This window comes from Trichechus manatus, unplaced genomic scaffold (genome assembly GCF_000243295.1).
Source record: "Trichechus manatus latirostris isolate Lorelei unplaced genomic scaffold, TriManLat1.0 scaffold00024, whole genome shotgun sequence".
NCBI classification, from domain to species: Eukaryota; Metazoa; Chordata; class Mammalia; order Sirenia; family Trichechidae; genus Trichechus; species Trichechus manatus.
Genome location: NW_004443960.1, coordinates 13,530,033 through 13,545,373, shown reverse-complemented (window position 1 = coordinate 13,545,373; position 15,341 = coordinate 13,530,033). Strand labels below are relative to the sequence as shown.

Genomic DNA, 15,341 nt, shown 5'->3' with positions numbered 1-15,341 from the left:
CAGAACTGCCCCATAGGATTTCCTATGAAACAGAGCAGAGCTGCCCCACAGGATTTCCTATAAAACAGAGCAGAACTGCCCCATAGGATTTCCTAGGCTGTAATATTGACGGGGGGTCGTTTCTCCTGTGGAGCAGCTGGTGGGTTCAAACCATTCACCTTTTGGTTAGCAGCTGAGCACTTAACCATTATGCCACCAGGGCTCCTTTAAATTCTGCCTTTTTCACAAAGCTTTCCTCGACCTATCCAGCTTTTACGCCCATTCATCTTTTTGCCTTGTTTATACCAAGCTTTATACTTTTTATGTTTTCCTCACAGCATCTAGTACTGTTTTGAGTATATAATAGATGAAAGGCATTTCTCACTTGGAAAGTTCAGAATCTATTTTGGAGGGAAGACACTGGACTGGAACGTGGGCCATTCTCACTATGCTGACTTCAGGCACTGTAGGATAAGCTTTGGTGACAATAAAATGAAAAGAATTGTTGAGTGCAAATAAATCACAACATCCGACCTTTAGTAACTTATGTCTCGTCATAAAACATCACAGTAAAATCCACTTTGAGAAGATAGCATTGACCCCAGCCCGTACTTGAGCGGCGCAGGCAGGATCGTCTGGTAGTTGTAGTGTTGCTGTTGTTGACTCAGGATCTGCAGCTGCAGGAACAGTTGCTGCTGCTGGAGCAGGCGGGCGTAGTTGGAATCCATCTGTGGCTCGTTCTTCTCACCTTTCTGATCCGGTGGAATGTACTGGTGGTACTTCAGCTTCTTTACCCGCGGTTTGGGGTCTTTGCACTTTTTGCTACGGTGTTTGTCATTCGGATTCTTGGGATGGCTTTGCTATTTTTGAGAAGAAGGAAGAAAAAACATTTTAAGAGATGTCCCCACATGATAATCTATTTTACATGTGCAATGCACTTTAGAAAATGGTATAGCCACTTTGGAAAGCAAAATACTGAACACCTTGCAAGAGCCATGAAAACATCTGTATAGTTACTTTGACCAAGAAATCCTACTTCTAAGAATCGATTTTCTCCTGCTGCACTGTTCTCTTAGGACAAGAGTAAAGATGCTTAGCCCAGCAGTATCTACTCAAATTCAACAAACATTTACTTTGGGTCTCCTATGTAGATACATTGCTAAGGGCTTAATATATTATCTCAAGTGAAAAACAGGCCATACACTAAATATACAATAGGAAAAAGATTAAGGATATTTCACTATAACTATGTAATGTTTTACAGTCATTAAAAATCTGTGGAGTAGTAAACTTTCACCTAATGCACAATAAAAAAATTTAAAGAAAAAAGTCTATGGAGAACATGTGAAAACCTAAAAATGCTTCTAATGAGAAAGAAGCTGGGTATAAAACTATGTATGTTATGGAAAATACCACAAGAATGAAAATATTGAGTAATGTGAATATGGATCTTTAAAATATTTTAAAAATGCAACATATTTTTATTTTGAAAATGGGGTGTGAGACCCTCATCTTGTGATTAAGAATCAGATGGTTTTCTCCCCTGCATTCTTTTCTTTTTCTAAATTTAAGTTATGAGATCATTTTTTTACTTTTTTAGTATATATATTATAAAATAACTTCATCTGAAAAATAAGTCCATCCCCCAAAAAAGGTATAGTAAATTATTCCTGAGCTACTTTAGGTAAAATAACCAACTTAATAATAAAGACACTTTGAGAAGCACTAAATTAAATACAGCTATTGATGCAATCATGTTATCATGTTATATATGTTCGTGTTCAAAGAATTAAAAAAATCATAAAAAAAAAAATTTCACAGAAGAAAATAAAAATCACCCCAATGCCACAGACCAGAAATAATCATTATTAACACTTTTTGTACATCCTTCCTATGCCCACGTTAAGGTTTAACATAATTGGGGTGATACCACATATGCTTATCAGAACTACACTTTTCTCCCCCTTCACTTAATACACCATGAACTCTTCCCTTATCACATAAGAATTACTCTGCAACCAGATGTTTGATGGCTGCATTGTATGACAGTTTATGGACATTCCAGGGGTGCTAGTACCCATCCCTACTGGCTCATGAGAGTTGATTCTCTGCATCTTCTCCCAACTCTGTCTTCAGTGACACCACAATAGTAGCTTGAAATTGCCCATGGCAAGAACATTTACACTACAGGAATCGGCAAAGGCTACAAACCACCTCCCCACCAGAGCCAGAAACATTTTCCAGCACAACACTGGATCTAGCATAATCCACTTAACTAGTAGCCTATTTCTGAACATTTGTAAGTGAAGACTTGTAAAAAGAAAAAGCATGTTGGAAATGGTTTATTCTTGTGAATCTCATGGCTTCAGAGTCACCATTACTATCCTTGCTTTAGTCCTTTACTTACTCCCAGGACTCACTCCCCCATTCCTCACTTTCTCCAACACTACTCTGGTCACTGTTCTTGGTGATCTTAATATCCACGTACACGATCCTTCTAATATTCTGGTCTTTCAGTTCTTTGACCTCTTTTCCTCTAAATATCTCATTCTCTACCTCAGCCACTCACTCTCATGGTTATAACCTAGACCTTGTCCCTACCGAAAACTGTCTTCTCACTTTTCAGCATCCTATTATCTGACTGCCACCACCTGTCTTTTCTTCAACTTGCTCCTTTCAGGACCCCATGTCCAACAATTGTTTGATGCTACTGAGATTTACAATCTTCCTACCTTTATACTGTCCCTCACTGCCCTCCTTACCCAACCACATGCCACAGTCCACTCACTTGCATGGTCCACCCTCTGTCATGTTCATCCAGCAAACCCCAACCCAACTCTTCGTCTACTCCAGGGTCTCAACAATGTCTTTACTGATAATTTGAACTGGGTCATTCTTTGTTGTGGGGAGCTGCCCTGTGCACTGTAGGATGTTTAGCAGCATCCCTGACCTCTAACCCACTAGATGCTAGTAGCACCTCCCCCACTGTGACAACCAAAACTGTCTAGAGACATTATTAAACATCCCTGGGATAGAGGAAAATCCCTTGTTGAGAATCACTGGTCTATTTCATGCCTGTACTTATGGGGCTGAAAGTGACTGCAGAAAAAAATATACAAACATGCTGAGTCTCACTTTAAAACATGACTACCAACTTCAAGTGGTCCTTTAGTGCTACGTGGCCAGGCAGGCAGGCACTTATTTTCCTACTCTTTTAGAACACTACCTTGTGTCTTCTCTCTCACCAAACCTTTAACACCTCCTCCCTCATCTTCACTGTCAACTGATGACCTTGCTTCCTAAACACCAAGAAAATAAAACTGACTGGCAAAGAGCTTCCACGAGTTCACACCTCGGCATCTAACCGCCTGCCTGTATCTGGGCTCTGTGCGTGGCCTTCCTTCCTGTCACTATGGACGAACTGTCTGAGCTGCCATCCAGGGCCAGCAGGTTCCCTCCTGCACTAGATTCCTCCCCTCCTGCCTGCACATGGTCATTGCTCCAGCAATTCTCCCTCCTGGACCGTTCCCATTGGCTCACAGCCATCCTTTCTTAACCTCACATCCTGACCGAGCAACTGACCCATTTCTCTGTGCCCCTTTCCAGCAAAGATCCTCAGAAAACTTTTTATGTACTCTGTCTCCAGTTTCTCCCTTTTAATATCTCTTGCACCCGCTCCTACCAAGCTTTTGCTTCTATCACTCAACAGAACTGTTCTTGTCAAGGTCACTGCAGCATCCATGTTGCTAAACCCAAGGTCAGTTCCCAGTATATTAATATTTAACTGATCCACAGCAGCATTTGACATGGTTGTTCTCTCCCTCTCTCCTCCTTGAAATGTTTCATTTGGCTTCTGGGCCACTGTATTATATTACTGGCTGTTTCTACTCAGTCTCCTTTGCTGATTCTTCCTATCTTCTTAAAATGTCTGAGTGGCCAAGGACTCAGTCCTTGTACCTCTTCTTTATCTACACTTAGTCCCCAGGTAATTTTACTGAGTCTCTCTGCTACACTGATGACTTCCACATTTACAAATTCAGTCTAGACCTCTCTCCTGAGGTCTGGACTCATCTATCCAACTCCCTCCACATCCCTACTATGTGTCTAATAAGCATCTCAAACTCCAGGCGTGCGCCTTCGCAGCACAGGAAACAACAACTTCTATCTGCTCGGACAGAGCACAGTGGGCTGGCTCACACGACTCCTCCTTTTCTTCATGTGCAACATCCAATCTGTGAGCAAGTCCTGCTGGCTGGGCATTCAGAACAGTCAGGAGCCAACCATGTTTCACTCCCTTGACTGCTACCCTGTCTTCTGCAGTGGGGTAGACCTTTTGACTGGTCTCTGCTTCCGCCTTTGTTCCCCTTGTTTTTAACACCTGCTCAAAACCTGCCAGCAGCTTCCTACCTGAGTTGTAGTAAAAAGCCTAACCTCTTCAAGACTCTACAAAATGTGGTCCAGGCCTGGGCCATGTGCTGGCCTCATGGTTTACTTTTTACCACAGGCCACCTCTGTTCAGTCACACAGGATTCCTTGTTCAGAGGCTTCATCTTTTCTTTCCCCAGATATCCTCATGGTGCCCTCCCTCACCTCTTTCAGGTCGCTCCCCAAATGTTATCTGCTTATTTTACCAGCCAGCTCTTTAATACAGAAATGTCTCCCCAGCACCTCCTATTCCCACATTCTTCTTCAGCAGCTGACGTGAACTTTATTTTGTTATCTGTTTACCTCTCTACTCCTAACCAAGGGCGGGGATTTGTGCTGTTGGCTTCACTGTTTTCTCTATCCCTAGCACCACTTGTCTGTCAGTTTGTCATTCTGTGGGGGCTTGCATGTTGCTGTGATGCTGGAAGCTATGCCAGTGGAATTTCAAATACCAGCAGCGTCACCCATGGTGGACAGGTTTCCAAGGAGCTTTCAGACTAAGACAGGAAAAAGGACCTGGCGATCTACTCCTGAAAAATAATTAGCCAGTGAAAACTCTATGGATAGGAGCAGAACATTGTCTGATACAGTGCTGAAGATGAGCCCCTCAGGTTGGAAGGCACTCAAAATACGACTGGGGAAGAGCTGCCTCCTCAAAGTAGAGTCTACAATGGGCTCAAACACAGCAACAATTGTGAGGATGGTGCGGGATTGGGCAGCGTTTCGTTCTGTTGTACACAGGGTTGCTGTGAGTCGAAATCGACCCGGTGGCACCTAACAACAACAGCACCCAGAACAGGGCCTGACACACAGAAGATGCTGAATAGGTACCTGTTGAATAAATAAATAATGCATATGCGTGCTAATTAGAAAACACTTTAATTATCAGACACTTAACATATATCACACTGCCAGAAAATATTCTTCCTCACCAATTATCTCTCTACAACCTCACAATAATAATCAACTCACTGTCTTCCGTGAATTTTGTAGTCAATAATAAATTTTATCTCCAGTCTTTTCAAACTGATCATAATGAGTGGAGTCTGAGTTACAGAGGTTTGAGATAATTTGTCACGTAATGACAGAACAAATGACCCAGCCACAACCACATACTGGGGAAGGGATGGGGTCGTAAACATAGAACAGTATTCCTCAGCACAACCACATACTGGGGAAGGGATGGGGTCGTAAACATAGAACCAGTATTCCTCAGCACAACCACATACTGGGGAAGGGATGGGGACGTAAACATAGAACAGTATTCCTCAGCACAACCACATACTGGGGAAGGGATGGGGTCGTAAACATAGAACCAGTATTCCTCAGCACAACCACATACTGGGGAAGGGATGGGGACGTAAACATAGAACAGTATTCCTCAGCACAACCACATACTGGGGAAGGGATGGGGACGTAAACATAGAACAGTATTCCTCAGACTAAATCTGCTACCACCTGTTAGCTGGCCTAAGTCTTCTCTCAGTACATGACGCTGGGAAACAGCCATCCTCATAGAAAAGTCCAAAGAATTGTAGTCTGTTTCCTCATATGTACCTGTCCTTTCCTCCACTGACAGAGTCCCAGAATTTCACACCTCAATTTCACATTCTTAAACAATATTTCTTCCCCTAGAACCAAAGCCCTCCCCTCTTTAAAGAAAGACATGAATGAAGAGCAGGAATTCAGACAATAAGAGAGGAAGGGAATGGATTTTCAGTCCCAGCAGGGAAACGTGGCTGGCATTCAAACCCTCTTTGCCATCCGTGGGGGACACTTGGGAAGGTTGGAAGAGGAGGTGAGAACTGTTTTACTGGCACTGTTGCCACTCTCTGGAACTTCTGGCTCCTTTGCTAACCAAGGGAAAACAGTGATATATACCTGAGGCCATGTACACCTGGCCACACTGACAAAGAGAGCCGGAGTAGAAATCTTTCCAGGAAGGTCCAGTGGTAAGGACAGATCCCAGCAGACACAGAGAAGTGTGGGTACGTACCACGCCAACTTGAAAGACACCCCCTGCCTCAGAACAGTGCTGCAACTGATGGAGAAGGCAGGAAGAAGGCTGAACTGGGAGCCAGGGGACGGCGGTCTTTCCTGGCTTTGTTACTTCTGACCTTCTTTGGGCCTCGGTCTCCTCATCTGAGAAGAGCTGAGAGGGCTAGCTAGCTCTCTAATGTCCTTTCTTAGCTCCAAAAGCTTAAGTTCTATGTTCTCCTAGTTTTGGCAAAAACCACATCTGAAATGATCAAACTATTCCTCAGTTTACTTTTCTCTCCCTTTGTATAGCAGTTCTAAATATACTTTTAATAAAAACTTTAAAAAATGTACTATATATTAACATTTTTAATCTTCCTTTGGAATTATTCTAAGTGAATTATTTCCACGAAGAAAAATGTAGGGAACAGTGCCACAGATCTGAAGCTTATCTGAAGAACAAACCAAGCTTCATCTGGCCAAATCTGCAAAATCAGAAAACGTACTTGCTTCTCTAAAACCTTTAACCTGTCATGTAATATATCCGGAATAGCACTGAGTATGACCTTGTGTATAAACTCCAAAACCGTGTTACCATTAAAGACATCTGTTTGTGAGACTCCTGAGTCACAAATGCTGTGCCGAAGCAACTATCTTACTCTGTTTTTTTCCTTGTTTCATCTTAGTGGCTGGGGTGGTACAGAATTGGGAACGACTGATAAAATGATCCCAGAAACCTTTCTGCAGAACTCCAAGAGTGTTATCTGGACCAAATTTTGTGGCATTTCTCTTCGACGATAGCACAACAGATCAGTTGTTGTAAGGCAGCAGTTTCAAACATTAACGCTGAGTTCTAGCAAGTTCTTCTGTGGTTCCATATTCAAGGCTGCAGGCTGAGTGACTTAGGTAAGTGCATGAAGAGTTGCTTTTGGTTCACAGGGCTATGGACCACAGTTGCAAGTGAAGATACTCAAGCCAGTGTGTGTCCAGGGTACCCACCTTTACCAGTGCTGGCCCAGGCTTTGCTGAGGACACAGTGTTTGTGGGGAGGACAGGAGCTGAGGACCTTGTGGGAGGCTGATCCGCAGGAGGAGTTTTCAAGAATTCAGGAACTGCTGGGGACACTGAAGTAAACTGGTGGAAAAGGCAGAGGGGGAACAAGTCTGTGAGATCAGTGACCACAAACATAGAAAAAACCGGAATCATAAGGGAATGACTTCTTTTTTTTAAAGTTCTCTAGAAAACAAACAAAAGAAGAATACACTCTTATGTCTGAGACCCGGATGGGGGAGTAACACGCTTACCTCACTGGAGGTAATTATTTGGTCTCTGCTCCAAGAGCAAACGAAAAGCTAAAGCTAAACGAGGTTAGACCAACTAAACTGTAGTGTTTTTGCTGAAATATGGTCAGAAGGACCCTTTTTTGGTAGGAATTTAAAAAAAAAAAGTCCAAGATTTGTAAAAATGAGCAAAATAATAAAGGGTGTTATGGAATTATGTACCCCCAAAATATGTGTTGTAAACCCTAACCTCTATGCTATTATAATCCCATTTGGGAATGGGTTGTCTTTGTTATCTCAATGAGGCAGGATTAGTGTAGGGTATATTTTGAGTCAATCTCTTCTGAGATATAAAAGAGATTAAACAAGCTAGCAGAGCAGAGATGGGGGAAGACACATGTTAAGCCACATGAAGATCATCCAGGAGCAGAAGCTCAGAGAGACAAGGACCTCCTTCCAGAGGCGGCAGAGAGAGAGCCTTCCCCTAAGGGCCGGCAGCCTGAATTCGGACTTCTAGCCTCCTGAACTGTGAGAAAATAAACTTCTGTTTGTTAAAGCCACCCACTTGTGGTATTTCTGTTATAGCAGCGCTATGTAACTAAGACGCACGGTTTTCATAAGGTTTCCTTGCCTTGTCACACTAACCCTGGCTCATTCAAATGGGGTATTTAGTCTTCATTACAGAGCGAGATGGGTGTCCTGCAGTGGTAAGGCGCTGCGCCACCCCCTGGAAGCCCACTCTGTACACGGTCCTCAAGATGCCTCACAGCTCATCTTACTCTCTCCAAACCTGACTAGCACTCTCATCTCTTGTTAACCATTTCCCATTTCTTACAACAAGAGAAGTCTGAAGAATACATCCTGATAAAATTGATCTGTTTTACTGATAGTACTACCTCACTTAAAATAAATAGCTAATTTATTACCTAAGCTGAAAAGAAGCAACTACTGAATTTCCACTGGAATCATATATTAACCAAAGAAGCTACTACAGGAGGCTTTGTTAGGTTTTATCAAGTCCCACCAGTACGCAAAAGCTGGACAATGAACAAGGAAGATCGAAGAAGAATTGATGTCTTTGAATTATGGTGTTGGCGAAGAATATTGAATATACCATGGACTGCCAGAAGAATGAACAAATCTGTCTTGAAAATTACAGCCAGAATGCTCCTTAGAAGTGAGGATGGTGAGACTTCGTCTCATGTACTTTGGATATGCTATCATGACATCCCTGGAGAAGGACATCACGCTTGGTAGAGGGTCAGTGAAAAAGAGGAAGACCCTTAATGAGATAGATTGACAGTGGCTGCAACAATGAGCTCAAACATAGCAATGATTATGAGGATGGTGCAGGCCCAAGCAGTGCTTCGTTCTGCTGTGCACAGGGTTGTTATGAGTTGGAACAGACTCGACAGCACCTAACAACAACAACTGGCTATCTACTTTAAATAGATTTTAAGTACCCATTTACTGGAAAGATAAATTACAATTATAATAAATCAGTCAGATTTTGTATATTGGTTACTGTTTGGACTCGTTATCAGTCTTAAGGAAAAATGTCTTCCTTTAGCAGTTCCACTTGTTTGAATAATTCTCAAGTTCATTAGACAAAGAATCAACATCAGTTCTCGAGTTAGAAGTATCTGGGTTTGAAAACAGCAAACTGTATTTTGCCTCCTTAAAATAAATGACCTGAAAATTCAAAGGGTTATTAGCAACAAGAAATATGAAGCCTGGCACATACTAGCTCCTCAGTAAATATTTGCTTAATCGGTGAATGGAAATCCATCTTGGCTTTGCTCATGCTGGGTCACACTCCCAAAGCCCAAAGGAGTCTGTGAGTACATGTGAGTGTGCAATTAATTGTGCACACCCATGTCTGCTCTCTCCTCCAGGTTTTTTTTTTTTCCCATTGTGCCATGGCTTTCAATTTTTAAGTAATTATTAGTAACAGGAAGGGCTGACGATACGAAAGACCAGCTCTTATTTACTTTGTAAAGATGGCTATGCTCAATTTAATTTTCCAACGGAAACGAAGTGGAAAGCACTCATTCCAGACTCTCGACATCTATGTTTTAGTCAGACGTCTTTCTCCAACTAGTCCTGAGACGTTCATCTCCTCAGTGAACTTCTGACTAGCCAACTTCACACGAGTGAAAGATGAAGGCTGGCTGACCACTTCTTTAAGGGATATGGTTTTATGTTATTTGTCTTCCTTTCACTTTGCATAGTTTTAGAAAACGAAGATACTTATCTGTGGGTCAATTTTCACACAAGGGAATAAAATTCCTTGGCTATTATATGAACAGTATATAAAGGAGAATTAAACATTTGAATTCTGAACTGTATAGGTATCTCCTTGCAGATAGATTCTACTAACTGGGCATGCTATTTTACCAGTCCAACCCCGACTGATGGATATACTAGTAATGATGCATTTGAGAACAGCCAGTGTTAACAATCCAAAAAATAACACAAGTACAGATGGGTATCAACTATAATATTTATGAAAATGTTTTGCCTCTATTTTTAAACCCTGCCATCTCATTAGCTCTTTTAGCATTTCAGTGTGACTTTGCTACCCAGAAAACCACAGACTCAGCATAATACAAGAGTAACACAACTAAAATACATGATTTTTAACTTTCCCTAATTTAAAGATAAACTCTGGTTAAAAAAGGAGAAAAATCTAAACCCCCCTCTAAATTTTCCCAGTCCTTTTTATGTGTCTTAGAATGGACCACAAAAAAAACAAACAACAAAAAACAAAAAACAAAAAAACAAACTTAGATCACATCTAGGTGTTAGGATACTATTGGCTAAAGTTATCAAAAGAATTTAAAAATTAGTACTTCTGAAATTACAGTACTCCAGGAAGGAGTAAAAGAGTATCCAGACATAAAGGATACTTACATTAATTTTGTTCCACAGTAAATTGAGCAATATGTTAAAAATCTTAAAAGAATGCTATGCCAAATATGTTTAAACTGTCACCAAGACCTAACTTTACCGGGTGTACTATCATAATTTAATTTTAAAATGACTCAGAATCTTTTCCCTAAAGAAACAAAGAAGTTGCAAGCTCTGCTTTATTTTATTGGATCTGGTCACTGTTCCCTCCCTCACAAGTTACAGGTCTTACGATTGCTGGTTCTTTAATTTTCACCAAAACACTATAAAAGAAAATGTCAGAAAAACATTGTCATTTAATGATGGATATTTATACTTTAAAGAAAACTCAACATTAAAGGCTGACTTTTAATAAAAATTGCTATTGGAAAGTTCTGCTACAAAAGAAAAAATAAACGTCACAGCAAATGTCTGAGCTGATTCAAGTTTTCTAATGTTTTGGGTGTTGGCACTAGTTTCTCTGAAGACCACGGCACACTTGCCAAGGACCAAGCATGGTCTCAGGAAGTTCCTCTTTGGTTTTTCTTTTAGAATTTTTTTTTATGCAGTCCTGAGGGGCAGAAACTGGAAGAAGAAAACTCTCTACTGTACTAAAGATATTGAATAACAAAGCTCTTCTGTACTGTAGGTTTTAAATCCACAGTAAATGTGTTTACAATTTAGGATGCAGCTGAGTTCTTAATTAAGATGGCAACTGCAAATAAGAGGGATTTCAAAATGCAACTAGTCTTTAAATATTGTTTCCACATTGCAATCTCCAGACAAATAAAATGAACACTAGGCAATGAATCAGTTGACTATAAACCCAAAACATATGCTTTGCATGTTTTAATACATGAATACTTTATGTAAAACTCTAGCTCTACTAAAACGTATCAGCTAGCAGTGACAATTTGTTTCTGTAATATGTAATTGTAAGCTCAAGTGCTTCCTTTTTAGAATAAGCAGTTGAACACTAAAAGTGAATTAATCCACTGGCACAATATCTAGTAGACATTCAGTACTGGATCACCTGATTAGTATCGGGGATTTGCAGGTATCTCTGCTTTCAAAAATGTGTTATTTTTTATAGTGAGATTTTCTATCATTTTTGAGATGGTGTTAGGCATGCAAATACAGGCATAAAATCTCAAAATGTGACTCTGTTCATTTAGTGCTTCTAAGTTTTAATAGTCCTACTATAACCAACACTACTTCAACTGAAACAGTGCCACAAAGCACTAGGTATTTACAGTGTCACCAACCCACACTAATCATTAATGAGTCTATTACTTTGGGTGATAACGTCACAGATGGATCAACATGAAAATTTCATTAATACTGTGGATCAACTTGGGAAACCCCAGAGCCCATGTCCATCTTCTTTTAAATACAGTTCCCTTTATAAAGTTGATACATATTATCTGTTATATTCTCCAGAATTAAAGTAGATGTGAAATTTCCACTATAAGCCCAGTGTGACCATGTTGGTGATTCACAAGTTACTCAAAGTGACCACTCTAGGCCAGAACGGGAAAGAATAATAAGTATTAAAATTACTATCATTCACTTTTGGTAACTGAGCTATGATACTTGAGTAGGCCATATGGAGTCCAGGAAATAATGTTATCTGTTCTTAAGTAACGCATGTAATAGTGTCACTGTGAGTAATATCAGGATGACACAGGGTGATGTGTTAGAAAACAGTCTCAAGGAGAATTTCAAACTGTTGACCTAAGAGAACAAGGTCATTAGTTCAAACCCTATGGGGGCCAGACAGATGTCTCTTTTTTGTGGCATCTATCCCACGTAATACACATAAAGCACGTAGCTCAGTGCCTGGCCCACAGTAAGTGCTCAGCAAATGGTGGCCATTATTTTTATCATTCTCTTGTCAATTATAGTCAATAAACATTTATTTACCTGTCAATAAACAAGTGAGGCCTATTATGTTTAATCCACCATTTTAGGCATTTTGCTATTGGTGGCTGGAGAACTGAGTCAAAAACTGGGATGGAACACAAATTCAGTTACTGCTGGAAACCAACTCAACGAGTTAATAATGGCAGTCTTCTTGACAGTTAAGTTATAGAAACATAACTGAAGGGGTAACAACAGAAATCAGTCAGTATCTTTGATGCCCCAAACAGGACTTTATTGATAAGTATTTGCAATTAAAGTTAGTTTAGTTTGATTATTTACATATCTGTATATGGTTTACTTATTAGATCTTGATCATTCTCTTTGCTAGCTTAAACCTGAGGTTTCTGAAACATTTGATAAAAGGTCAGGCAGCTGAATGTTACTTGATACAACAGGAAAAAATAGATAGTTACCAAATTCTCCTAAGCTTGTCTTCCCAAAATACAGAGTGCCTGACCAATAAGGTTCCTTTTAGCACTACTGGGCTTTGAAACTTAACACAGGTCATGCTGACCATGCGTGCAGCTGAACATCTAGGTGTTCATAATAAATTATCAGTTAAAGTGCTTACAAAATCGCTGAGACAAAGAAGTCTTCAGCTCCTGGTGCCCACGTATGGTTGGCTGTTCTTAATTTTTTTACAGCTTTCCATTGTTCAAGAGTCGCTCAGCATAAAATAAATAAGAGTTCCAATATGTGATGTGCATCCCATTAGTATTTTGGCAAATTCCTTTCCAGCTGCACTTTGATCAGAATTGACAAGACAAAAGAAAACCTAAGGAGAAGCAGCTTTTGTCTCTTACAGACCACACAGAAATACACATTTCAACATAGAATTTTTTCACTGTTAACATTTACATTCTGAACAGAGGACATGGTGGTGTATTGTACTCCCTACATGGTAAAGTCACTAGCATTTTACACTGGGATTGCAGGATAAGTGCCTAAAAACTGTTCTTTACCTAGATGTTACGTGTTACGGTAATTGTAGAGAATGTCTCTTAGATTTGAATACTTTTCTGTAGCACTTAATCCTCCAGTATCTGTGTATTCTGAAAAAGCATTAAGGAGGCTATATGTCATAAAACATTTATGGAATAAAGCAAGGCATAAAGAAATCTTGAACCTACTTTTCTCTTAACTAATTATCTGCAAATATAACTTTTGAAGAACCCAGAGGAAATTCCCTGCATTGACTGTGAGTTTTAATTAAGCTAACAACAAAAAAAAAAAAACAGAACAGCAAAATTAGAAAAATGTGTTTAAACCATAGGATTAAATGTGTAGCATAAAATGATGGTTAATCAACATGTGACAGAACTCGGCTCAGGTGAAGAAGACAAGCAAAGTCTATGGCAGAACTACTCCCAATGTAGCCTGTGGACCTCTGTTACCAGCGTGCCACAAGTATAAGAAGTCTTGTAGAATTTTGATGTTACCCCAGTACTTTTACTGTATTTTATAGGAGGATTAGTCCACAATAGATTGGAAATTAAACAGAGTTTAAAAAAAACAAACACTCGTCCAATTACAGGCAGTTTGCAAGATACTGGCCTATAATGACAAAATTTACCATCAAACTCTTACACTGCGTTTCCATTTTAAAAATTAAAAATTAAGAACCTCAAAGAATGTCCAAACTACAAGAGGTTTACATTGTTCTTTTATTATTTTTGCTTTATACTAATTAGATAGATTAGACTGTCCTTTGGGGGTATAACATTAATTCTGAAGCAGGAAAAAATAAATCAATATTAAACTGTAGCGATAATCTCCTAGGGTTTTTCATTCATTAAATCAGCAAGCACTTGCTGTGAGCTGAACCCTGTGTGTTTGGTAGGAGGTAACAAAGATAAAATGAGGGGAAGTCCCTGACCTCTAGGTACTTGCTGTCTAATGAGAAACAATGTTTTAAAATACTTTCCCCTTGAGCTACAAATGCAAAAGTAATTATATTTATGAAGACAGTTATATTTTACATGTATAAGTTAGCTGCCTGGCCAAATTCTATAAACAAATACTGGATAATTAAACTATACAATCTGCCAAAACATAACCTAATTATCACTTTTAGATGATAAAACAATCCCAAAGACTGCACAGAAATTACAAAGCTTGCCTCTAGGGTCAATTCAAAAAACAAAACCAAAACATCTATATCATACTTAAAATCTATTTAACTCTTATTGTTACCTCAGGATTATCTTAAAGAGCTGCTTCTTTAATTGCATGAGTAACAGTGGAATATATAAGAATCTCTGTCAAATTTCTTCTAAATACTAGAACACTTAACACAATGGAACTTTATGAAGGACACACAACTTAAAGAGGTCTCAAGGTAAATGGTAAAGAAATTACCTAACAGGTAAAGCTACAATGGAGCCATATCTGACTCTAGGTTTTCTTGAACGTACAGATTAGGGTTTTTTTAAAAAAACATTTTCTAAAGTGGCTCTTTGCTCATAGGCCTTGTTGACAGAGAAGAAACCTGAAAATAAACCTATTGCCATCTCGTAATGACCCTATAGCACAGAGTAGAACTGCCCCATGGAATTTCCAAGGCTGTAATCTTTACAGGAGCAGGCTGCCACATCTTTCTCCCTTGGAGCGGCTGGTGGGTTGGAATCAGTGACCTTTCGGTTAGCAGCTGAGCGTTTAAGCACTGCGCCACCAGGGCTCCTTTGACAGAGAAGAGGCGGCCTGCTGATGGTCTGTAGGCAGCAGACAGAACTGGTGCTGCAATAATGCTAATGGGTATCATAAAAACAAACGCCTATTTCAGAGCATAGAAGAGGAAGCAACACTTCCAAATTCATTCTATGAAGCCAGCATAACGCTGATACCAAAACCAGGCAAAGACGTCACAAA

General features: G+C 39.9%; 1 protein-coding gene across 1 annotated transcript in view; it reads right to left on the bottom strand.

The window, feature by feature from the left end:
- Window positions 1-15,341, bottom strand: part of MRTFB (myocardin related transcription factor B) — a 128,442-nt gene that overhangs the window by 28,706 nt on the left and 84,395 nt on the right. Inside the window, exons 7-8 of the mRNA XM_012554651.2 lie at window positions 7,381-7,515; window positions 592-839 (exon numbers count right to left, since the gene is read on the bottom strand). Of these exons, the coding sequence (XP_012410105.1) occupies window positions 592-839; window positions 7,381-7,515 (383 nt within the window). The remainder of the gene's footprint in view (window positions 1-591; window positions 840-7,380; window positions 7,516-15,341) is intronic.